This window comes from Ochlerotatus camptorhynchus, unplaced genomic scaffold (genome assembly GCF_037179485.1).
Source record: "Ochlerotatus camptorhynchus isolate MF236.1 unplaced genomic scaffold, CSIRO-AGI_Acam_v1.1 ptg000554l, whole genome shotgun sequence".
In the NCBI taxonomy this organism is placed as follows: Eukaryota; Metazoa; Arthropoda; class Insecta; order Diptera; family Culicidae; genus Ochlerotatus; species Ochlerotatus camptorhynchus.
In genome coordinates this window covers 475792-502491 of record NW_027041037.1, presented here as the reverse complement: position 1 = coordinate 502491, position 26700 = coordinate 475792, and the positions used below count along the sequence as shown (strand labels likewise).

At 39.5% G+C, this 26700-nt stretch overlaps 1 protein-coding gene across 1 annotated transcript; it reads left to right on the top strand.

Annotated features, from left to right (window-relative positions):
* Positions 1–472: 472 nt before the first annotated feature.
* LOC135713411 (tetratricopeptide repeat protein 37) lies at positions 473–6318 on the top strand. The gene is made up of 8 exons (XM_065236522.1): positions 473–492; positions 571–661; positions 759–967; positions 1032–2538; positions 2594–2778; positions 2844–4070; positions 4133–4307; positions 4372–6318. The coding sequence occupies exons 1-8, from the start codon at positions 488–490 to the stop codon at positions 4726–4728; spliced, it is 3756 nt and encodes a 1251-aa protein (XP_065092594.1). The 5' UTR covers positions 473–487; the 3' UTR covers positions 4729–6318.
* Positions 6319–26700: the final 20382 nt, after the last annotated feature.

Sequence of the window (26700 nt, the reverse complement as noted above, 5' to 3'; positions counted from 1 at the left end):
ATACTGCAGAACGTCGTGGCGCAAATAGTTCCGGCCAATGGAAATCATGTGTGAGTATTGCCGTATGCCCACGATCATCAGATTTTAAAAATAATAGTTGCACCTGATAAATGTGTTTATTCATCAAGAAATACACATAACTTTTTATTGGTTTTTTTAATTTTATTGCTATTTTAATAAATTATTTTGAAAATATGAGAAATCAACCATTTAAAATCCTTCCGGTGTATAAAATTTAACCACTTTTGAGAAAAACGTCTTTATTCATTAATGATTAAAATTTAACCACTTTCGAGAAAAACGCGTTTATTCATCCGATGAGTAAACAGCGTTTATTCATTATGAATATGTGCGGGTTTTCTCGAAACTGTTTAAAATTTAAACATTAATGCATACTTTTTTCTTAGCGTGAAGAGTGACGGACCAAGAAACATTTTTGAATGACAGTGGCAGTGGGTGGACAACAAGACAACACCAGACCGGTTTGATGAGGTTTGATGAATGTTTTGTGTATTTAGAACAAACTAATGATATTTATTATTATTTTTTTTAAATTCGTGTTGTGAGCAGAATGTCTTCAAAAGAAATTAAGGCCGCGTTGAAGGATGCACGAGAAGCAGTAAAGAACAAAAAGTTTTCGGATGCTATTAAGTTGTGCAATGTGAGTACTCGCAATAATAATTATTCATTAAATGAATACGTACCTACCATTTTCTTAGTCCATAGAGTGAATCATCGATTTGTTTTTTTTGTTTTAGAAAATTCTGAAGGAAGACGCCGAAAATTACATGGCATTACTGCTGATGGGTGCTTCCCATCAGGAAGCGGACAACAAAAAAGCGGCCAACTTTTTGAAGCGCGCCCTCGCCTGCAACAACGATCCAACAGTGGCACTACAAGGGCTCGCCAATTGTGCCGACGATGCCGACCTTCCGGATGTATGCGGACGATTGCTCGAATTGACCCCGTAAGTTTATTTTTAATATTTAATAGAAGTTGACTACGATATAATATAATTTGATCATTTACAGGGAAAAATATGTAGATTTGCATCAGAAATTAGAGGCTGTTGCACGAAAGGGAGTCCAGGTGAACGAAGTAGTGAAACTATTTGTAGGAGAGATAGAAAACAATCAAGAGGTACGAAAAATATCGGCGTTTACTAGTTTGTCCAGGATTCTTCTGCAGAATCAATCATTAGAAGAAAAATATGAAACATTGATAGAACGCATTTTAGAGCACGAGACTAAAAATGAAAATGATCCGTTCCTGAACGAAAAATTCAAACGTTATCTTAAGCTGTTGCATCGATTGAAAATGTACGAGAAACTAGTTCAGAAAGCTTCTATGATGTACAACCGGTTCCAGGGTGACATTTACCCTCTGGAATGGATATGCAAGGTGTACGCAGAAAAGTTAATTGAAGAAGAGAGGATGAAAACGCTCGTTGATAGGCCTTTTTATACATATTTTGATGCAGCAATCCAGTTAAACCCAGAATCGGCATTGGCACTGGTTGCCCGAGGAATACGTTATTATCGTGAAGGGGAACTAAAACAGGCTGAAGCCATGCTGTCAAAAGTTGATACCATTCAACCGAATTGGGACATTTGCCTGAAAGAGTTGGCTGAAATCTACTGCTGCCAGAAAGCCTATGGACTTGCTGAAAATATCTATCGACGGATGAAGATTGTTAATGAAAACTTTTTCGTGACATTGATCGAAGATGGTGATCAGGAAAAGTTGAAGGAAGCGCACTCGATTAGTGACAACGTGTTAAAGGGCAATAACAGTTCGGAAATGTTATTCTATGACACTAAATTGAAGCTTCTACTGGGTCACATGGAAAATCACGATGACCAATTTGAAAAACTCAAAACGGCTAATATGTCGATAGCAAAACTTGATTATTTGAATGCTTTACGTTTCATAATGGAAGGTAGAAAGACAGAAGCTCAAGAAATTCTGCAAAAACATGAAGATGACTGCGAGTGCCTTCTGGAGCTGACGAATATATACTACAGCAATTCAAACGTTGAGCAAAGCTTTGTAAGTGCTTTAAGGGCTACCAAGCTGCAGCCTAACAATGCTAAGTGTTTCTACTGGCTAGGAAAACTATACGTTCACAATGCGGATACCACCCGTGCAAGAAAATGTTTGGAAAAGTGTGTTTCTCTGAATCCAAGCCACAAAGAAGCAATCATTCTACTCAGTTCGCTGTATCGGACGCTTTCCGAGTGGGAGGCGAATCATAAGTTGCTGCAGAACACGGTTAGTCTCGTCGGTGGGAGTGGATCGGCTTGGGCACAACTTCAGCTTGGATTGCACCATTTAGGGCAACAGTCGTACGACGAAGCGATTGCGGCTTTCCGCACTGTGATTCGTTACGATGTGGATAATATTACCAGTTGGGAAGGACTGGCCGATGCCTACATGGGCCGTGGTTCGTTTACTTCGGCTATGAAAGTGTTTGAGAAGACCGCAGAGCTTAAACCGGATAATCCGTATCCAAAGCTTCAATTAGCTAACATTAAGAATGTAGGTAAAAATGTCAAATCAATGGGTTCGTTTCTAAATAAAACATTATTTAAAGATTCTAAAACAACATCGAGATGCAATACCATTATTTGAAGAGTTACTAGCAAGTAACGATAAATATTTCCCTGCTGTCAAGGGTATTGCAGAAGCTCATGCTGGACTATGCTATTACCATCTGGGGCAAAGGCTAGTTGGAAAAAGTCGTGATCATGCCCAAAGTTGTGTTGATTTTCTAACTAGGTATTTTCCTGTGTATTGCATATCTACCTAATAGGTACCCCTACATTGAATTTATATAATTCCAGGGCAATTAAAATCAAACCCAACTTTGTCTGCTTATGGAAGATACTGGGCAATGTATTGGATACTGTTGCAGAGTTCCCACAGCCAAGAGCGCATCTACTAATTGAAGGAAGCTTGGCGGGCGTTTCCCATCGAAGACAAGCTTTGTTGGAGGGAGAGAAGCTATATGTGCTGGCTAGCAGATGCTACAGCCGTGCTTTGAAACTTAATCAAGACAACAGTTTACTGTGGTATGAGCTGGCTTCGAATCAATATCGTCGAGCTTTGCGGTTCGGATTTTCTCAGGACGACAATCAGAAACTACTGCAATCAGCTGCAGAAGCAGCAAAGCAATCCATCAAACTGGAACCTAACCGTTGGCAAAATTGGAACCTTTTGGGCGTCATAAGTGCCTCAAAAGAGATCAATAACTTAGCATTGGCCCAGCACTGCTTCATTGAAGCTATCTCTTTAGATAAGAAAACGGCCGCCGTGGGGTGGTCCAATCTGGGAGTAATGTATTTACTTCAAGGATCGACCAGTTTAGCGAACAAAGCTTTCGGAAGAGCCCAACAGACGGATACGACTTACATGAACGCTTGGATTGGGCAAGCATTGATCGCTGAAACAATTGGGCAGGCGGACGAAGCAATGGATTTGTTTAGACACTGCACTCAACTTGGTTACCATGCCGAATCAGCGTTGGGGTATCCACATTGGGTTTGCTCAGTGCTGGGCGAGGATGACTATCGAAAGAATAAACACTATCAATTTGCCATTGAAAACATGCACGCTCTGCCTGTGTCACATGATTCGATTGTGTGGCATTGCGCTGATAAACACGATGAGGCATCTGTCGAAGCACTACGCTTTTTAGGTAACATCAGTAGTCGTCTTGGTCTTTGGAGGACCGCATCGGATGCATTCCAGAAAGCTGCAAATAAGGCTGATGGCGTTCAAAAAGACTACATCCTCTGCGATTTAGGGTACTGTCTATTAAAGCAGAAAAAATATGTTGAAGCTGTTGAGTGCTACCAGCAAGTTGCAGAAGCCACATATCACGCTACAATAGGAAAGGCGCTTGCATTCTTCAAAGCCGGTCAGTATCAGGAGTCGTACGCCGAATATGAAAGCGCTTTGAATTGGTTGGCTACCACCGATTTGGAGAAGGCCTACGTTTTGATAGCCATGTCTGCTATGGTGTATGCTTTTCAGGGCGAGGCGGATGCCAAAACAATTCTTTTTCAATGGTAGATAACAGTTTCTAGTATTATTTGACCATATTTCACTAAATTATGAATATATATTCTAGCATTACTTTACCGGAACCTCCTATCGAAGCTCTCTTTTCTGCCTGCGCTCTTGGGCTTCTGCACAAAGATACGGTCCTCACAGAACTAGTAATCAAAGAGCTACGCAAGTACGAAAACAGTCCCAAACACGGTCATCACGTGGTTTATCTAGTGTCTCAATTCTTCTTCTTCAATGTAAGTTCTAATTCCTGCTGCTTTACAACCACACCATCTATCACATTATTCATCCAATTTGCAGAAGCAAAAGACACAATCTCTTGCCTATCTAATTTCGCAAGTGCACAAATTCCCAGACCGTCCCAAGTTGCGTCAGATATTGGCGGTATCGTTGCTGAAAAATCATCGAACACCGAAGCAGAATCTGATCGTGGCGAGCAGCATTGCCGAGAGTGCCCTAGTGCTTGATTTGCACGACAAACAACGCAGTACCCGCGCCAGGGATGCTGCCAATTGGCTGGCGGTGGCCAGCGAGGCCGTTCGTCCTGTGGATGAGCGACGGCGAAAGGTACTCGCCCAGAAAGCCGTTCATGTGGATCCTACTTGTAAGGAAGCATGGAGCTCATTGATTAGGATTTTAAACCCGAAAAAAATATGATAGATTTAAGGTTTTGGTGCCTACCTATTTATACTGCCCATAAAAGCATAACTGTCCCATATGAATAGGAAATTAGCAAAGATGGGACAATTATGCGAGTATCGGCAGTATAGGAATTATTGGAACTATAGATACTGTAGATTCCATAGATAAGCGGAGGCACTAAAAGTTGTTTTGGCAACCATGAAAAATAAATGATCTTAGTGGCATCCGTGAAAAAAGTTCATGCTTTCATAGAGCTCTTCGTTGTGCAGTTTTGTTTTGTTTTGTGCGTAAAAGTACAAAATGAAGTGCAAAGCAAATCTTTGCAACAATGTTTCGAGGAATGATTTGCTTTATCTTTCCTTCTTCCGTTGTCCGCGAAATAAATCGGAATGTGGAGTGTGGAAAGTGTTTTGTGCTCATAATATTAATACTTCTCCCTCAAACAACACCATGATGATGGCTACACTAACTACAGTTCGTTGGGCTACATTATACTTTTTCTCCGTTTATCTATGGAATCTATAGGGAGCTGCACCGTCGGGTTAACCTCACTTATTTTGACATTTGGCAGGGGTTTGTTTACATGGACTTAAGAAAAAAAAATTATTAAATGTTTTTTTTAGATATTTTGGAGAGGAATATGTTTCAAACGAACATAGTCGGATATCATATATTTTAATTCTTTTTTTAAACCTCAAATTCACTTGAATCGACTAACAAGCAAACGTAAACAAACCACGCGTTCATCGCGTTCATTCGTGACGTCAGCGTGCAGCATCCTATACGGGAGCGAAAATGAACTACTTTTCTGTCAAACGTGAACCAGCTCCTGGTTGGCCGATTTCATGTGCGTAAGATAGAGATAGAGATAGATGAAGACAGGGATAGAGATAGAAATAAAAGAGGAAGAAGCCAATTTTCACCTCTTCCTCTTAGCTGGAAACCAGCAACTATCAACTGTCAAAAGGACTTGTAATTTTTCGTATTAGCTGCATGGTCTATTGATAAACAAGGCGGATAGACTTTCATCTCGATTTTTAAATCAAGATTAACTAACAAATTGATAGCACGTTCCCATACATCAAAACCAAAGATGAATACTAAGATGAAACTGTCGGAAGAAAAACTTTCTATTTTAGTGTCTTTTTTCACGGTCCCTTTCATCCAATGAGAACCCCCCGTATTCAAGGTAATTTTGTGGTTTTGCTGCCCCCTCGGAAGAGATGAAATTTTGCGCTCATTTTTATCAAAACAATCACACCAAAATCAGAGATGTCCCATTTTTTAATTACTCGATTAACAACTAATCGATTATTTTTTGTTCGCTGTGCTGCTATTTTTCCACCAATGAGAGTGCAGCACATGTTTGAAACGATCGGTGATGATCCTGTGGAGATGTTAATGCTTATATCGGCATGATCTAACCGATTATAAATAGTTTACTTTTCGATTCGTTAATCGATTAAACGATTATTCGAATGAAAATCGGACATCACTAGATGAATGTGAAACGTCATTTCAAATATAAGGCCGTTCATAAATAATGATACAATTTGAAAGGGACCGGGGCTAATCACAAATTACGTCTCCATGGTAACTGAAATAAACACGAGTGTTCACCGGTTCCCTAATAAAAAATAACCATAAACGAACGATAACCCAAATCATTGAACTATTCCACAAATGGTTTGGATGATACCCAGAACACGTCGTTAAGCAAATTAACCATACAATTTTTATTAGGGTTGTCAATACCCTCGCCAATACTCGCACAAGATGCAAAGGCATGATATCAATTGATATTTGAGTGGTTTTTATAAGTTTTGAGCTGGAATGATTTTTCGGTGTTGTGAGTGTGAGTGCGTGAATATGCATGAGAATCTCAAGCGTGAATTTTGTTTGCCGCATTCGCACGCGAGTTTTTTCTCGCAGGGAGGCTAAATGAATGAGATTTGAGAATGATTTTCCGAACACTGATCGTCAGTTTGGCATAACTAATAGCACGCCCCACATAGACACCGCTAACAAGTTGGGAAATTTTTCCCTATCTGATGGTAGTACTAGCATGCGTGGGCGAACTACCAGTTACGCCAAATCGACGACCAAATGCGTTGTTTACAAAAGCTGATACGTTCCTTCGAAAAAGTAATCGAGAAATACTTCTTGGGCCAATTGTACCAATACCAATTGTCGAGTTAAATTTAACTCGTGGTTAAACGTGACATTTCGTAAGTTATTTTCAATGTTCGAAAATGCCGAAAATTGATCAGTTTTCAAACAGAACTCAGCCACGGTTACCAAAATTTAACTTCTAGTCGGTCCGAAATAACCACGCTTGTATAGCAGGGTTATTCGATAACTCATCTGCCACTTTTAACCACGAGTTAAATTCAACTCACCCATTGCGACACAGCATTGGAAGTAAAATTAGGGCCATCCATAAATTACGTATATTTTTGACCAATTAACCCCCCTTCCCCCTCTGAGCGTGTTTTGTAATACACCTAATACATTAGGTACTGCAGCGTGACGTCATAAATGCTGAACCTTTTTGACAGTTCAGTGGTACTGTTAACAAGCACTTAGTCGTTTTTTCGAAAAAAATACTCAAAAAATTTCCGAATTTCAACTTGAAAATTGTCGACGAACAGCGCGTAGAAAGGATGTTGCTCATGGACATTGCAGAAGTGTGGTTTACCCGCATAAATCACAACCATACGATTACCACATTAAAAATGGTTTATCTTCCTCTGAAAACCATAATGAGAAAGGTTCAGTCAACTTTAATCAAACCATACCTAGATAAAGTTTTGACCATATTGATTAAGGTTTTCGAAGACCCAACCATATGAACAATGGGTGGTTAAGAACGTTCACCATACGAAATCTAGCTTTTTCTCATACATTTTTAGCAAAACAACTATAGCCTTACCACATCAGAAAAGGTTCTAGTTGGATATGTGAAACTATTTCCATTAACTTTCGAATAAGGTAGTACGGTTTAGAACCAACCATTGTTGTTAACTTCATGATATACTATGAAATGGTATAAATTACTATACTTATTGACGTTATAATAAATACTGTCGTAGCTTATCCGGAATACAGACATCATGGGTTGTTCTTTAATTTTAATGTGATTTACAAGATTTCTTTTTGTGGACACCTCCCTTGCTCTTGGTAACATGTTTATTGATCTAATATAAAATGAATAGATAAATGAATTTGCCCTGCAAAACAAACTCCATTCCATTTCTGGAAGATAAAAAAGGCCCCGGCATAACGTACCTGCTTCGATTTCCTTTTTGGATGATGTGAGCCACCAACATCGAAATCTCCTTCACATGTAAACCGCTGTTAGCCCTGAATATTTGTGTAGAAAATGCATGCGCTTTTAAGAAATATTTTATGCTTTAAGCATAGGGTTTTAAAAATAAAATAACGAACAAAACAACACAATGAACTCACGAGCACCGTTTCAATCAAAAGCGTTTTCTTCTGTTTGTACAAATTGTAAAAACATAAAGCAACCATAATCGAAACACGTAAGCGTTGTACAAGTTGTTTACAACTTTTATTCGTAATGTTTTGTAACAGTTCAGTATAGTTGATCAACCGTAACAAAATTTAGCTAAAACATACCAGAAACTGTAACAGTTGAAAGTAGTGTTTCTTTAATGTTTATTACATTCCATAAACCATAACAAAACTATTTTGTGAAAAGTTAACATAGCTAGTAAGGTGTCAGTGAAGTTTGAACTGTTCTAGAAATGGTATTTTTCTATGCGGGATATGCTATGCGCTGCTATTTGACAGCTCAATTGGTTCCCGAGATTCTATCCACCAGACTATGAATATAGCGATTATAATAAATTCCTCCTAGGGGTAAGCATATGCGTTTTGAACTGCGCATTCAATGTAATTAATGTAAACATAGGGGAAATGTTGGCTACAGCGGTACCTTAACCTATTATTGTCAGGGGGTAAACAACGTCCTTGAGAGCTAAATTTTGACATGTGGATACATTGTGTTTCAGAGAATCTATTGGCCAAATTTGAGTGCTCTAGGACTTTGTTTACCCCCTGACGATAATAGGTTAAGGTATTGCCGAAGGCGACATTTCTCCTATGGTATTTGTTCACAACATCTGAGTTTATTTTGGAATTCCAAAAGAAATCAAAAACATCAAAAAGTACATAAGTATTTTGCAATTTTTGCCATTTGCAACTTGCTTAAATCCATATTGTCTTTGGTTCAACCTTCTTAACCGCAACAAAGGATACGCATGTAGGGTTACCATATGGTATCCTAAAGGAGGACATGTCCTCCTTTTTCAATAATTTTTCTACGTCCTCCTTTTGCCCAAAAATGTCCTCCTTTTTAATCCTTGCATTTTTCCAGTAACATATTAATAAAATTGTTTTCAAAAAGCGTTGTTTGCAGAGCTTATTTGATTAATTATGTCGCAACTTTATCTTATCTAGCAAATGCCATTCGATGGTGGGACTAGGAGTATACTACAGCTGTCAACTCCCCACATTTAGGCGATCAAGGTTGCTGTCCATCTCGTGAATTTAACCTAAATTTGACGTATGGAAATTTTTTAAATAAACCTGCATATTTCAGACAAACCAGGAATCAATTTTGACAATCAATTTCTCGAAAATCGGACGATCAACAACAGACGGATTTTCGAACATTAAATATTATTTTCGAAGAGTCAGTGAAAATTCATCAATTTTCTTTATTTTTACTTAAATTTGGCATTTCGAAAATAAATTATAATGTTCGATAAACTCTCTGGTAAATTTAACAGGTTGCTTAGATGTTCCATGTGGGTTTCAATCAGCGATGACATGTATCCTGATTTTTGTACATGATAAAGGCTGGGATGGTTTTAAGGCTGTAAAGCTGCAGTTTTCATTTCATGAATTAAATTGATATCTACCACAAGTTATGAACCGTCTCAATTGAACCTTAGCAAATCATGAATTTTGTGATAGCGCACATATTATTAAAACGTTTGATAAAAACTCATTGTCCTCCTTTAATGTTAAGAAAAGGAATCATTGTCCTCCTTAATCTCCAAACCTCAAATGAAATGTCCTCCTTTTCAAGTTTTTGATATGGTAAGCCTGTACGCATGTCCACTAACAATTGTTAGCCTTCTGTCAGTTGAACGAATCGAATTCGAAAAGAATGATAACCCAAATTATAGAACTACTCAACAAATGGGTTGGATGATACCCTGGATACGTCGTTAAGCAAAATAACCATAAAACAATTATTACGGCTAGCGGCGCCGGTGGTGAAGTGCACTTCAAATCCCATGGGATTTTTTGAGGCACGAATGAACGCGATGAACCCGCATTCATCAGTTTGAACTCCAGTGGTTGTTGTGTTACCTTTACTTGTTAGTCGATTCAAGTGGTTGAGGTTTTAAATAAAAAGAATTAAAAAAATATGATATCCGACGAGGGGGGTGACACATCTAAATCTCAATTCTAGATGCTCATAAAATCTCACACTAGCTAATCAATCTTCGAAAAATCCTCTTTCATTTCTCGCATCTACTTGCATCACGCTCCATCTTTTTGCAGGAAATGTTCAAAATCGACATAAATCTTCCTTCTATCTACTAAGCGTGTGTGCAGCTAGCCTCAGCTAAACAAAATCTTTTCTGCATCGTAGATAGAGTCGTCCCCCTCGATATCCGACCGAGTATCCGACTATATTCGTTTGAAAAATATTCCTTTCCAAAAAATCTAAAAACAACATAGGGGAAATGTTGGCTTCGGCAATACCTTAACCTATTATCGTCAGGGAGGTAAACAAAGTCCTAGAGTATTCAGATTTGGCCAATAGATGCTCTGAAATAAAATGTACCGACATGCCAAAATTGAGCTCCCAAGGACGTTGTTTACCCCCCTGACGATAATAGGTTAAGGTATTGCCGAAGCCAACATTTCCCCTATAATAATTTTTTAAAACTTTTTTCTAAGTCCATGGAAACAAACCACTGCCAGATGTCAAAAAAGTGAGGTTAATCCGACGGTGCAGCCAAAGAAGAATACTAAGATGAAATAGTGGGAAGAAAAACTTTCTATTTTAGTGTCCTTTTTCACGGTCCCTTTCATCCAATGCGAGGTAACTTTGCGGTTTTGCTGCCCCCTCGGTACACACTTAAACACGGATTTCCTGTTCAGTAATTTTTTTTACAGTTTTTGCACCGTAAAACACAAAAATTACCGAACATTCAGCATTTTATCTAAAAGCTACTGATGTTCAGTAACTTTGTCTACAAACAACTGAATACGGTAACATTGAGTGCCGAATTTACCGTCATTTAGAAGCTTTACGGTACATGACAAATTTTCAGTAAACAAGAGTACAGAGTTATCAGTATTTATTATGTTCTACTGAACTGTCAGTTACCGAAATATCAGAATTACTGAACCCACCAGTAAATTGAGCTACTTGACATTTCATTATCTTGCGTCGTTTTCTGGTGTGCTCACGGATTTCATTCCGGATTTCAAACGTGGAAAAAGTGAAATAAAATTGGTGAAGAATATTGAAAAACATGGATTCAATAATCGAGAAACTGCGGGAAACCGATGTAGGGGCTCAAGAAATGTTCCGTAAGTAAAATTTCTCATTAAAATTGTTTGTTTTTTAGCTGTAAAAATCTGAAGATAAAATGGCGGACACTCCCCCCCTTATTCTGCGAGTCACGTGACTCTCTGTCACCGGTGAGGTGACAATTGTCACCTCACCGGTGAGAGAGAGTCACGTGACTCGCAGAATAAGGGGGTCCAATTAATTGCTTTTTTTGCCGGCGTTCTGTACCCGGATTTACAAAGGGCTTGAGTCGCCACGTAAATTGGCATGCTCAAAGAGGCGAGTTATCCCCAGATTTTAGTCATTATGACTGCACTTATGCTCGATGCCAAATGCGGTATCAAAATTTTTCAAGTTTGGTACGTCACATTAAGGAAATTCATCAACCGGTTGAACCATCTAGCAGCGTAATTCCTTGTTTAACTGATTTTTCCGATGACAACCGTCCACAAACTATCGAGCAAAATAATACGTCAAACGAATTTAACATAGAACCACACCAAACATTAGAAGAAATCAAGAGGATGGCAACCCTAAGCATTTGTCGACTTACGGCGGATACGGGTTTGCCACAAAAAAAGGTTACAGAAACTGTAAAAATGTGTGACAATATTATTTCACAGCTTCTTGAGTTTCTGGAAATCCAAGCAAAATCTTTTTTCAAATTAAATCAGATTGATCCTTCAAGTGACCCCGTGCAAAGCTATTTGAATAGTTTCAAAAATATCGACTTGTTTAGTGATGTAAGAACGTACTCCAAACAAAAAGCGTATCTTGAAAAGATCGCTACACAATTTCCTGAGCCAGTTGAAAAATGTGTCGGAAGGCGTGTTGCAGTACGCCATGTAGATAGCATTCCCAGGCGCGTACTTGTCAATGAAACGTTCACGTACATACCGATAATTGAAACGCTAAAGTTAATTTTTAGAGATCCACACAACCGAAGCCTTCTTCAAACTAGCAACGTTCAAGAAACGCCGGGTGTCAAGGAATACAGTTCGTTTGAGACTGGCTCACGTTATGATTCAAATGAATACTTCAAACGATATCCTAACGCAGTAAGAATTAGTTTATACGAAGATGACGTTGAGCTGGGTAATGCGCTGAGTTCGAGAGCAGGGAAGAATAAAATTGCTAATTTTTTATTTAAAGTACAGATGAAATTCGGCGCTCTTTTTTATCAAAACAATCAAACTAAAATCAGAGATGTGCCATTTTTTAATTACTCGATTAAAAACTAATCCATTGTTTTTTTGTTCGCTGTGCTGTCATTTTTCCACCAATGAGAGTGCAGCACATGTTTGAAACGATGGGTGATTATCCTCTGGAGAAGGTAATGCTTATATCGGCATGATATCGACAGTGAGCATTCATAAGGGCGTATACGCGATGATCGATTCTCTTCATCGATTTTCTCTTTTCTTAATAACTCGCTAGATTTAACGTTTGTCGGTGCGTTTGTTGTTGCTTTTGAAAGCCAATACAACCTATTACAACTCTACATTGCACAAATTCTACAAAATTGTTTCGCTTAGCTGTAGCAATGCAAAGAGAAAAACGATGAAGAGAATCGATCATCGCGTATACGCCCTTATGCATGCTCACTGTCGATATATAACCGATTACAAATATTTTACTTTTCGGTTCGTTAATCGATTAATCGATTATTCGAATGAAAATCGGCCATCACTACACCGAAAATAGTTTTTATCTCGGTTTTTATGCAGCTTCCATTGGAAACGCACATGATTTTCATCCATAATCAAAATTAATAGAACTCATCTGAATTTCACATAACATTTATGCGATCTCATTAATTTTATGTGATGTTTCATGTGAATTCCATTGTCCTCATAATATTCATGTGATTTTGTGGTAGGATTTGCTGCTATGTGATCACAGGAAAGCTATGTGAAATTCACATGGATTTCATCCATTAGATATGTGATAAATTTTTTGAGTGTAGATGAATGACAAATGGCATTTCAAATATAAGGACCGTACATAAATAATGATACAATTTGAAAGGGTCTGAGGCTAATCACAAATTACGTCCCCATGGTAATTGAAATAAACACGAATGATGACCGGTTGGTGCAGCTCCCTACCCTAAAGGCCTGTATAGAGATCGAAGCGAAGCGAAAATCTCATACAAAATACTGCATTTTTCACCTGCGTGAAAAACGCAATTGGCAAATATTTCGCTTCGCTTTGAACTGTAAACAGATACGATCCAGCGAAATCTAATGTTGTGGATCGCATCTTTTTCGCTTACGTTTATTTTTTTTCGCGCATGCAGCGCTCGCGAAAAGAACAGCAGCCAAGCGAAAAGTTGACGTTTTTCGTTTCGCTTCGATCTGTATACTAGGCTTAATAAACAAATACTGTAAACGAACGATAACCCGGATACGTAAACTATTCCACAAATGGTTGGGATGATACCCCGAACACGTCGTTAAGTTCTTTTTAATGTTATTTTTATTAGGGTATCCTGATCATGCCACACTGAAACAAATCGACATGTACCTTTTATTGGATCCATCTTATAACATAGCATTGTCAGCATATTTATTCATTCTATGTGATGATTTATAGATTCCATTGGATTATCACTTAAAAACTATGACTGCAATATGGAATGATTTGTATCGTAATTTCACATACTTAGTACTTGATAATACTTTTCTTCGAGCGTGGTTAGCGATAGATAAGATGTATATGAATATTGTCTGATATATTTCATGGTGAAAAACTGGTGATATGTAATGGGTGGGAACAGACATCTAGAAACTAATGGAAAATCATATAAGTTTGCACTATGAGAACGTTCAGTAAAATATACCTGTTTTCATGATGAATATTGCTCACTAAAAGATATATCTTATAAGATAATTATGTTTATTTTATTGGAGTTGCTTTTAACGATTTTTGACGTTTGTTGATATGTCGCGTGTAAACAGACAGGTAGAAACTAATGGACAATCATTTAACTTTGCAGTATAGGAAAACATGTATATCTCATTGTAATAGCTTCCTTTGATTTTTGACGTTTAAAGATCTATACCAATCATTATATAGTCATATAGATTTGCCTTTTAAGAAACCCAACAGCAAACATTTGTTTTGGCATGGTTTTCTGGGATGAATATCTCTCCCAATAAAGTACATCTTACATGATTGTTCTTCATAAATTATTGCAACAATTTTCAACGATGTTATCGTACACTCATTAAAATGATTAGTCGAATTAAATATAGCTAACAACAATGATACTGTATTGAATAATCTTTGTTTGTTATTGTTCCATAAGATAAGGGGTTTCGGAAAAGAATGTATTGAGATTGAAACAAATGATTCTACTGCAATATTTACTTTGCTAAGATTCTAATTGTAAGCCTTCTACACGCACTTAGAAATTATCGCCGACTTCGATAATTTTTACCGAAATCTGAGCAGCTGAACTGTTCGGTAAAAGCTACTTTGAAACGAAATCCCTACTAAAATGACAAGATTTGATCATTTAAACAAAGTTAAACATGTTTTGAAACTATTTTCAAATTCAATTGCCATTAAAATGAAGGTCAAAGTTTTACCGAATGTTCAGTTGTTCTGATTTCGGTAAAATTTACCGGACACGGAAACAAAATCTTAGTGTGCACGGCTAACTCAGATTCCAGCACTAGTACTCGAACTTCATGAATCAGTTCCATGAACTCATATAATGTAGTCGTTGTTTTATTGCACACAGGAGCATTAAGAAAGATTTGAATACACGACACCACCGAAACGGAGCATAAATTGGTCAATGCTATTTTTCTTCACTCTAGCAAAACGAGCATAACGTTGCACTACATTCCATGTCGGGAGAGCTGTTCTTACTTCATGCTAATTGAACGAGCTCAATCTTGAAGTCAGCATTGGGCCAGTGGAATCGAGCGCAGACACCGAAAGCAATCACACCTCAACAGTTCTTGATCGAATCCCAAATCAGCTACAATAAAAAAAGACACAACTGTGAAAGCTCCCACTGTCTGATGTTTATTTTTCGATTTATTTTTAGAAATCTATTAAATATATGTTTCAAAAGAAGAAGTAAATTTCATGTGATTTTCTAATAAACTTTACTTCGATTGATTTATGACACATATATTATATTGTGGTGAAAAGTAAAGCTTATGCTTATGGGTTTCAAATCCATTTCAGTTAATTATTATCATTTGACCGATTTTCATTTATCATATGACGATCATATAAAAGTTACCAAATTATCTACAATGCTGATGTATCAGATATTCATATAGAATTTACCTGACACATTTTAAATCATATCATGTTCATTGGATTATCTTATAGCGCAAATTTATTAGACTTCCACATAACAGGAATATGTCATATTGGTTCAGTGCAGGGAAGTAAAATTCAAGAGCAAATTTTAATTATGTCGTAAGTAACATTCGCACCAATCCGAGAAAAATAAAGTTTTGTTTTGATGACCGAAAAGTTATTCCTATTTCCAAGTAAACACATATAATCTCATAGTGATAGCAATGTTTAACATATTTAGCAGGGTTTTAATCATACAAATGCAAATCGCTAGCTTTCATGCTAAAAAATACTGGTTTTTGAGTCAAAAGTTATTATACGTCGTTTGGTGGCCCCTATTGTTATTTAAGTCAAAGTGTATTTACCAGGATATTCGGGAGAATTATCAATTCATCATATACAACCCATTCATCATTTTAGGACCACCGAAATCATCTTAGCAACAAACAGTTCGATTTATTCACGTACGAACGTACGGACGGAACGAACGTACACTTTTCACGGGTTTCTCAGCGCTGTTACTTAAGTTAAACGGCATCTCCATAGAAATTGGGTGACTTAAGTAACATCGAAAACTATTTTGATCGGAAGGTGATTACGTCAAAAAGCAATTTGGCTGGCAAATAAATTTAAAAATGGGATTTGATCCTATATTCGGACAGTGTGTAATAGCAGGATAATCGATTGACACTGATAGCTCGACTTTGTTTACCTTTGTTACATTCGAAGTAATGAAAATTTGCTCTTGAATTCTCGATGAACATTTCAAATGGTCCTATCTGCTTTGATCGATTCTCTTCATCGACTTTCTCTTTCGTTAATAGGTCGTATGAATAAAAGCGTTTACTTTACTTTTCCCGTAAGAAAAGCACGGGAAAGTAAAGTAAACTCTTTTTATTCATACGACCCAATAACTCAGCTGCAAACAGGGTGCCTTCCATTCATTTTGACTAAAAAAATGTTTTAAGAAATTATGGAATAATACGATATTATGATGGTATTTTGTATGTGTAACGAACAAGACAAATTTTTAAAGTTTGTGTTTGACACATAAAACCTGCAAATTTAGCTTTGACAGAGCCACAATGAGCGATTTTCTGATTGCCTCTTCGCGAAGAGTGAAGAGTGAAGAGTGGGTGAGATAAATGACAAAATTGCTTATTGCGACTCTCATGCAGCAACATTGGCTGGTATTATGTGTCAAACCCAAACTCCACAATCTTTTCTTGTTGCTTACACAAACAAAATATTATTATAATATCTTATTATTCCATAATTTTATAAAACATTTTTTTAGCCAAAATGAATGGAAGGAACCCTGGCTGCAAAACCTTTCCCTGTTGCATTTGACGTTTTTGACGCTAGATAAGAACCTCCTTTATCAAACTAGGTATGTGGTAGAATTAGCGCGAAATCTGTTTGCATAGCAGTGGTTATGAAAAGAGAAAGTCGATGAAGAGAATCGATCAAAGCAGATAGGACCATTTGAAATGTTCATCGAGAATTCTCTTCCTCCGTTACACTCAAAAAATTTATCACATATCTAATGGATGAAAACCATGTGAATTTCACATAGCTTTCATGTGATCACATAGCTTAAAATCCCACCATAAAATCACATGAATCTTATGAGGCCGGTGAAATTCATATGAAAAATCATATAAAATTAACGTGATCGCATAAATGTTACGTGAAATTCAAATGAATTCCATTAATTTTGTTTATGGATGAAAATCATTTGCGTTTCCAATGGAAGCTACATGAAAACTATTTTCGGTGTAGTATTAGTGAGCAGTTTCACTAAACATACATTTTACTGGTTGAAAATAGAGATCTCCAAGCGCAATCTCACGAACACTAAAATCCAACATCCATACATAAAAATAAAGAAGAATAAGAAACAAAAAGGTATCGCGATATCACAACTACTTAAAAAGGTAGCGCGCGGTCTCACGCACACTTTTGTGCATCTGGAGAACTCTATATAGAGATCTCCAAGCGCAATCTCACGAACACTAAAGTCCAACGTTCATATATAAAAATGAAGAAGAAGAAGAACCAAAAAGGTATCGCGATATCACAACTACTTAAAAAGGTAGCGCGCGGTCTCACGCACACTTTTGTGCATCTGGAGAACTCTATGGAAGTCGAACACATCGACATCTGATTTCAAGCTGAACATTGCATTAGGTCCTAAGTAACATTGAACGATTCTCTTCATCGACTTTCTCTTTCAACGTAGTGACGTCACTAATTGCTTGTATCGTACAGGGGTTTTACTCACACAACTTAACCGATTGCTTCACCTCGGTAATCCAACTCATTGGGATTAAAGAGTCACACGGTTAGAAAAAGGAACCCAAAAGTAGGTAAAGCGGGTCAAGGTAATTTTCATTTACTTGTGTGCAGTTCGTATGGAATTTTCCACTTGCTTTTTAACCAAAAGTAAGTTAGTTGTACCCAACAGTAGGTAAATATGATTGTACTCAACGTTGGGTTCCCACACTTTACTACCCCTGTTGGATGGTTTTGCTCCTTCGTTTTTGACAACATTAGAAGGAGAAAAGGACACAAACTAGTCGAAAGTAGGTAAAAGTGTTGGGTACTTTTGACGTGAGATTACGTCTTTCGGCAACATATTGGGGGTGCAATTTAAAAAAAACCAAAATCGACCGCGGGACGAAAATAGGTCAGGTTTTGACCACATATACCTCTGTCAATAGTAGATAGTAGAATTTTAATTCTAAACAAGCCAAAGAAATGGGAATTTATCTACCAATCTGCTAAATTGAACACTTTATTAATTTTCAATAGGTCACTATTGAAAAATACACAAATGTCCAACTGTTGCAATGGTGATCAAAATTATCACCGATTACCTGCAAACAGCGCATTCCCTAACACAGATTTAAAAATCGAATTCGATCCTGTCTCACTGAACGGTGCTCATTCAATCACCGTGTGTGGTGGTGTCCGGTCGTCAACGTCAGCAGCAGCAGCATCAGCAACAGCATTGCTTTCAGCGTGTGGCGTTTACATTGTTCTCTATAAAGAGCGGCGCATTAGGTTATAATACGCGGAACGAGGAACTACCGATTGCCAGAGAGAACAAAGAAAACACAAGTTTATCGTTCAGAGTACTAATAGCGAATGAGATTTATTTATCTGTATTTGAATACAAAGGTGCCCCAAAAATGCATGGCGTTCAAGATCAAAGTATGTAATAAAGAAAGGTAAGGCGAGGGATGGTTGGTTACTTGTATGCAGGGCGAGGGGGGCGACACATCTAAATCTCAATCATAGATGCTCGAAAAATCTCACGCCAGCGAATAAATCTACGAAAAAATCTTCTTGCCATTTTAAGCATCTAAATCCATCTACTCGCATCGACTTCCATCTTTTTGCAGGAAATCTTCAAAATCTTCATCAATCTTTTTAAAATCTACTCATCGTACGGGCAGCTAAGCACAGCAAAACAAAATCGTTTCTGCATCGAAGATAGAGTCGCCCCCCTCGATGCAGGGTGCCTTCCATTCATTTTGACTAAAAAAATGTTTTAGGAAATTATGGAATAATACGATATTATGATGGTATTTTGTATGTGTAAGGAACAAGACAAATTTTTAAAATTTGTGTTTGACACATAAAACCTGCAAATTTAGCTTTGACAGAGCCACAATGAGCGATTTTCTGATCGCCTCTTCGCGAAGAGTGAAGAGTGAAGAGTGGGTGAGATAAATGACAAAATCGCTTATTGCGACTCTCATGCAGCAACATTGGCTGGTATTATGTGTCAAACACAAACTCCACAATCTTTTCTTGTTGCCTACACAAACAAAATATTATTATAATATCTTATTATTCCATAATTTTATAAAACATTTTTTTAGCCAAAATGAATGGAAGGAACCCTGCTTGTATGGACTCTTATTACCCCCCGTTAATCCAATAACCCGAGCAAATATCTAAGTTTTTCAAACTGGATCCTAGGCAACCCTTTCGTCATAGCGTCTGCTACTTCATCCTCCGATGGCACATACAATAGACAAACAGTTCCAGCATCTATTTCGTTCTTCACAAAATGAAAACGCACATCTACGTGTTTCAATCGCCTGGTCAGCCTATCACTTTCCGCTACACGAATGCACGCCTGGTTATCTTCGTATATTATCGTTGGATCAGCAACACGTTCTTCCAGATCTCGCAGCAAAACTCGTAGCCAAATCGCTTCGGTAACCGCCATGGTGAGAGCAGCGTATTCGGCCTCAGCCGACGACAACGCCACAGACACCTGCTTCCTTGTGGACCACGATACGGTAGCCCCTCGTATCTTGAATACGTATCCTGACAAAGACTTCAGCATCGGCGAATCCCTCTAGTAGCTTTGCATCCTTGCATTTACGATATATCAACTTCATATCTAGAGTTCCCTGAATATACCGTAGAACACGTTTGAGATGACAGTAGTGTTCATCGGTAGCGCAGCTCTGGAAACCGCTGAAATAATTCACCGCCAGACATAAATCGGGTCTCGAAGTGACTGTAACGTACATCAAGCAACCTACAAGTTCTCTATAAGGGTGTTGAGTGAACTTCGTCGTATCGGTACATTTCTCCAGCTTCAAACCAGTAGCCAACGGTGTTTTGACAGGTTTACACTCGCTCATACCGAAACGGCTCAAAAGATTTTTCAGGTACAACCTTTGACCGATTTTCAGTACACCGTCCTTCTTGTTGCGTTCAATCGTTAATCCCAAAAACGTGCTGACTTCCTTTAGATCCGTCATTTCGAACTCGTTGCCCAATGTCCTTTTTATTTTGACCAGAGCATCTAGAGAATGGCATGCAATAAGCATATCATCCACGTAAATTGCAAGAATGACGATCTCGTTCTGTATCTTAGCAACGTACAAGCAGTTATCTGCTCCACTGCGCTTAAATCCCAAGCCAGTAACGAAATCATGGAATCGAGCATTCCATGCTCTTGATGCTTGCTTAAGGCCATATAATGATTTTTGCAACTTGGCCACAAGCGAACCAGCACCAAACTCATCGGGCAGGCGCATGTAAATGTCCTCCTGGATTGTTCCATTTAAAAACGCCGTCTTCACATCGAGCTGGTGAAGATGCATTCCCTTGTGGTTCACGATAGCCAAGAGTGTCCGCAATGTAGTGAGCTTAGCAACAGGAGAGTAGGTATCCTCATAATCGAGCCCTTTCCGTTGCGAGAATCCCCTTGCTACCAAACGGGCCTTGTAGCGGTCGATCTCTCCAGACCCACTCCTTTTTACTTTAAAAACCCATTTACAATCAATCAAGTTCCTACCTTTTGGCAGTGACGTCAACGTCCAGGTGTTGTTCCTTACCAACGACTCCATTTCCTCAGCGACGGCAGACTTCCATTTTGGCCAGTCACTACGCTGCTTCAGACCTTCCACCGTGGTCGGCAGATCTTCCACAAAATCCTCAGCACACATAGCCAAACCGCACGTCATTTCGTAGCAATCGAACCACGCCGGTTCTCGTCGTGCACGCCCGCTTCGCCTAGCTGAGATGTGCTGCTCAGCAACCTGCGCATCGTCGTGAGAATCCGATTCATGGCAACTGCTGTTATCACTGTTTACTTCTTCTTCTTCTTCCGGAACCACTGATTGTTCATTCAGTTCGTCAACACCTAGGTCTACCGTCTTTGGAACACTCACTTCCACTTGGGATTGTTTTCCGAACAACAAGTTTTCATCGAACACAATGTCTCTTCCACTAACAATTTTTCGTTTTTCACAGTCCCAAAGACGGTATCCATTTACCGTGTATCCGACATGATACAACTTTTTGCACTTTGCGTCCAATTTCGATCTTAACTCCTTCGGAATGTGAAGGTACGCGCCACTACCGAACACTCTGAGCTTCTTCACGTCCGGCTTTCTTCCATTCCACAACTCATAGAGAGTTTTCTTCTCATCCACCGCCGATGTGGGGCACCGATTCGTGAGGTACGTGGCCGTGTACACAGCCTCACCCCACATTTCCTTCTCGAATCCGCTCTACGCCAGTAAAGCACGGGCACGCTCCATCAACGTGCGGTTCATCCGCTCTGATACGCCGTTTTGTTGCGGCGTGTACGGCACGGTGAACTCCATGGCAATTCCTTTCTTCCGGCAAAACTCGCGCATTTCTTCGTTCGCATATTCACCCCCGTTGTCGGTATGGAGCCTCGCAATTCTAGAGCCGAACCGAGCAGTTATTAAGGCCTCGTAATCCCGGAAACGTTCGAACACTTGGTCTTTCGTCTCCAGCAAAAACACAACCGTGAAATGCGAATAATCGTCAATAAACGAAACCACGAATCTTTTTCCGTCCCATGTCACCGGCTTCATTGGACCACATACGTCACTATGGATTAATTCCAGTACCCGCGACGACCGCCTGTCCTCACTCGGAGTGAACGGCAACTGAACGATCTTACCCGACAAGCACGGCTCACAAATCACCACATCATCGTCTAATTTCTTCAATTGCAGACCGTTTACCATCTCGTTTTTCACCAGTTCGCGGAGACTATCGCAACCCACATGACCGTAACGCTGATGCCATAACAACGCACTACGTCTTTCCTGATACCATAGTAGCTCCCATCTCACTAGGTTTGCAATAAATGTCCAGTTCGTATAACTTCCCTTTTAGCCAGCCAACGGCGGTAACAACACCATCCTTCACGATTTCTGCTTTCTCGCCGTCAAAACAAGCTTTCAGTCCAGCCTTCGCAACTCGTTTTACCGAAAAAAGATTGCAGCTGAGACCCGGTAAGAAAAGCACTTTTTTCGCCGTACACTTTTTCGTTACACCACCGACGACCGTATAAAGCGTGACGTCACCACAGTATTCAGCACGAAGCTTCTGCCCGTTCGCAACCACTATTTCCACTGGCGAATCCAGACGCCGCAATGACGAAAAACAGTCAGCGTCCTTTAGCATGTGGTCGGTGGCACCAGAGTCGATGAACCACCCCACTTTTACTAATTCACCACTTTCCGCCGTCAAAAATGCAATCTCCGGCTGCTCTTCACTAACACCAACATGAGCCTTTTGTTTGCTCACTTCGTTTTTCGGCTTCGTACTCTGATAACCCGATTTCACCACTCGGCAGTCGGCTTTCTTGTGGCCAAGCTTTCCACACAAAAAACACTTGATCTTCTTCTTCGCAAATCGGCTCGTAGCTATAGCAACGCCATCATGACCGCCACTCGTTTCACCACGCGATTCGAGATTTCGCTTTTTCATGTCCACATCCAGAAGCCTTTTCTTGACAAAGTCCATCGTGACTCCGCCCGGAAGGGTTTCGATCGCCGTCACAACCGGATCGAACGACGGGGGTAGTGTCAATAATAAATGACACACCGCATCCGACTCCTCGACATTTGCACCACTTCCCTTGAGTTCACGAATCAACTTATCGAAATTCACCAGGTGTTCCGCCATCGTCTTTCCAGCCCCCTCCACATAACGCAATGTGAGGAGCTGCTTCCTGACGTACAGCTGACCGGGAACACCTCTTCGCTCGAAAACGTTTTTCAATGTTTCCCAAATCTGCTTCGGGGTTTGGCACTCCTTAACTATAGCTCGAGCTGGCTATCCGCGATCGCTTGCACAATAATCGATTTACACTTTTTCTCTTGTTTTCTTCTCTGTACAATTTGTTTATTCCGTTCCACACGCGCTGCTGCCGATTCACTTTCCACATCGCGGAGCTCTTCGATATCGTTCACTTCCCGCTGCAGACAGTCCAACAAATCGTGCATGTCCAGCACGGTCTCGAGGCGGAACTTCCAGTTATGGAATCCCTCACCATCGAACGCGACAATCTTATTTTTATCTTCCATGATCTGGGCCCATAACCTAAAGAGCGGCGCAATAGGTTATAATACGCGGAACGAGGAACTACCGATTGCCAGAGAGAACAAAGAAAACACAAGTTTATCGTTCAGAGTACTAATAGCGAATGAGATTTATTTATCTGTATTTGAATACAAAGGTGCGCCAAAAATGCATGGCGTTCAAGATCAAAGTATGTAATAAAGAAAGGTAAGGCGAGGGATGGTTGGTTACTTGTATGGACTCTTATTACTCCAGTACACCACGGGCTGCTCTGTCTGTGAGCTGCAGAGCCCACATGAGCACCCATAGAAGGAGGAAGAAGCCGCTGGATCGAAATCAGTTTCCTCGTGAGTAGCTGTGGGTCATCTATGCCAAGCGTGTCAACCTTGCTCCAAACAATTAACAGCTCCCCAGCCTCACCCTAATAGCTCAGCATTACGCATTACTACTTCACGACTAAACGGTCCTTTTCAGAACCACCACAAATTTGTTAAAGAGTATTTATGTTTTGGATATTGTATATGTCATCAATCGGATGTCAGTTCCCGTAAGCAGCTAACTATCAAAGCTCAACCTGGTCTATAGAAGGTGTAGAATTGTAGGCCTGAATGTATTGGTGCAATTCGTTTTCACTCGGTTTTCATATTGATTCGCACGATTCGTTTACTCAGTCACCCTTGTAGTGACGTCATAATGTTTGTTTCGATCGGCATAGGAAATTAATATGAATTATATAATTTGTGTATGTTACCAAAATTTATGAATGGTCTGCCACTAAATGTTGAGATAATTAATTGATTATTGAACATCACACTGTGTATACCATGAAAAAGCAGCCTGTTTGTGAGTTCCATGTAACATACAGCTCGCCAGCCTTATCCGTGTTGAACACCCTAATAGATCAGCATTACTCAACCATCACGACAATCGGTCCTTTTCATGACCATCATAAATTTGGCAAAGAGTATTTTTTTACGTAGGATTACGTCTTTCGGCAACATTTTTGGGGGTGCAATTTCAGATAATAAAATTCGACCGCATTACGAAAAGAGGTCAGGTGTTGATCACATACATATAACTCTGTCAATAGCAGATGGATTTTAATTCTAAACAAGCCAAACGATTGGAAATTTATTTAGCAAATTTCTAAAATAAACACTATTAATTTTCAATAGGTCACTATTGAAAAATAAACAATGTCCAACTTTTGCAATGGTGATGAAAATTATCACCGATTACCTGCAAACAGCGCATTCCCTAACACAGATTTAAAAATCGAATTCGATCCTATCTCACTAGAAGGTGCTCATTTAATCACCGTGTGTGGTGGTGCCCGGTCGACGGTGTCCGCAGCAGCAGCATCAGTAGCAGCAGTTTCGGCGTGTGGCGTTTACATTGTTCTCCAGTACACCACGAAAGGCAGCCTGAAAGCAGCGAGCATCCATAGAAGGGAAGAAGAAGCCGCGTCGCGATCGATATCAGTTTCCTCGTGAGTAGCTGTGGGTCATCAATGCCTAGCGCGTCAACCTTGCTCCAAACAATTAACAGCTCGCCAGCCTCATCCTTGTTGAACACCCTAATAGCTCAGCATTACCATTATACTTCGCTGTTGTGGCTATGGGAGAAAATCTGGATGAAGCAGAATCCAAACTATGCTGTTTTCTTGATGGTTTCTATGACCAACTGCATGCGCTAAACCTAAAAGTCAGCGCGGAAAAATCAGCAGTTATCCCCTTCACAAAAAAAAATACCGAACATCTGAGAATAAAGGTGAAAAATGCGAAAATCGAGGTAGTAAACACGCATAAGTATCTAGGATACACACTGGATAGAATGTTGTGTCATAGGAAACAAATAGATAACATTAAAGAAAACGCAAGTAAAAAGATAGGGCTGATGAAACTAATTTCCAAAAAGACATCTGACGCAAACCCCAAAATATTGCTGAGGATCGGAAATGCTCTCATAAGGAGTCGACTGGAGTATGGAGCCATAGTTTATGGGAATGCGGCAAAGACTAACTTGGATAAAATCCAAAAGGTCCAAAACAAGTACATTAGAGCAGCAATGGGATACCTACGGAGCACGCCGGTTCATGTCATGCTAGCAGATTCAGGACAGCTACCGATGAACCAAAGGATTGAGATGCTGACGAAAAATGAAGTAATTCGAACAACCTTCTACGCTACGCCATTAATCAAATTCATCAGCAGCTCATTGTCAAGGGAAGTACCAAATGGCTCCTACCTTTAAGAAATTGCAGAAAAACACGTGGATATTGTCTACCAAGTCCATCCACGGGATAAGGAGATCCCGTTGCACAAACGTATGAGGTTTTTCCACACAACAGACCTGAGAGATGTGGTAGTACCCAAGTTAGGCAAAAATTTGCCCAAAAAAGAGAACTGCCATAGCGCAATTTTGAGGCAACTCTTCCAAGAGACCATATGCAATAACTATCAACAACATAGCCTGATATTCACGGATGGATCCAAAAGATCGTGTGGAACTGCCATAGCAGTCTACGACCACCAAGATAAGGAAACCTTCACGGACAGCATCAATACGAGCTACTCCATAACAAATGCAGAGCTAATGGCCATCCTACGGGCTGTTGAAATGGCTAAAAGGAAAAAATACGCCAAAACAGTAATATTGACTGATTCTAGGAGTGCTTGCGAAACTCTCCTGAATGAAAAAACGGTAAATGAAAATTTTATAGCATGGGAAATTTTCAAAGAAATCCAAAATCGAGGAAGGATGCAGATCAAAATTCAGTGGATTCCCAGTCATGCAGGCATTGACGGGAACGAAATCGTGGATCAAGCTGCGGTTAGAAAAACAACAGATCAACAATCAGATTTCAATGGCATCACCATGGGAGATGCCATAAATTTGAGCAAGAAAGAAGTCTGGAGCGATTGGACAGAGCAGTATAAAAGAACATCAACGTCGAAAGGAAGATGGCACTTCAGGATAGCGGAAACCCCATACCAAAGAATATGGTCGAATAATCTAAGGCTAACAGCGCTGCAGATTAGAATGTTAAGCAGAATCAGAAGCGGCCACACACTGACGAAAGATAGGAGAGCTAAATCACAAACGAAGTGACAGACGGAGCGGCTCGAAAACTTTGGTGACTAACCTTCTATTGCAATTTTTCAGTG

What these genes read in the sequence shown, in the direction of transcription:
- LOC135713411 (XM_065236522.1), top strand. An exon ending in AATTAGCTAACATTAAGAAT is followed by an intron (nt 2,539 to 2,593) that starts GTAGGTAAAAAT and finishes CATTATTTAAAG; the next exon opens with ATTCTAAAACAACATCGAGA. An exon ending in TGTGTTGATTTTCTAACTAG is followed by an intron (nt 2,779 to 2,843) that starts GTATTTTCCTGT and finishes ATATAATTCCAG; the next exon opens with GGCAATTAAAATCAAACCCA.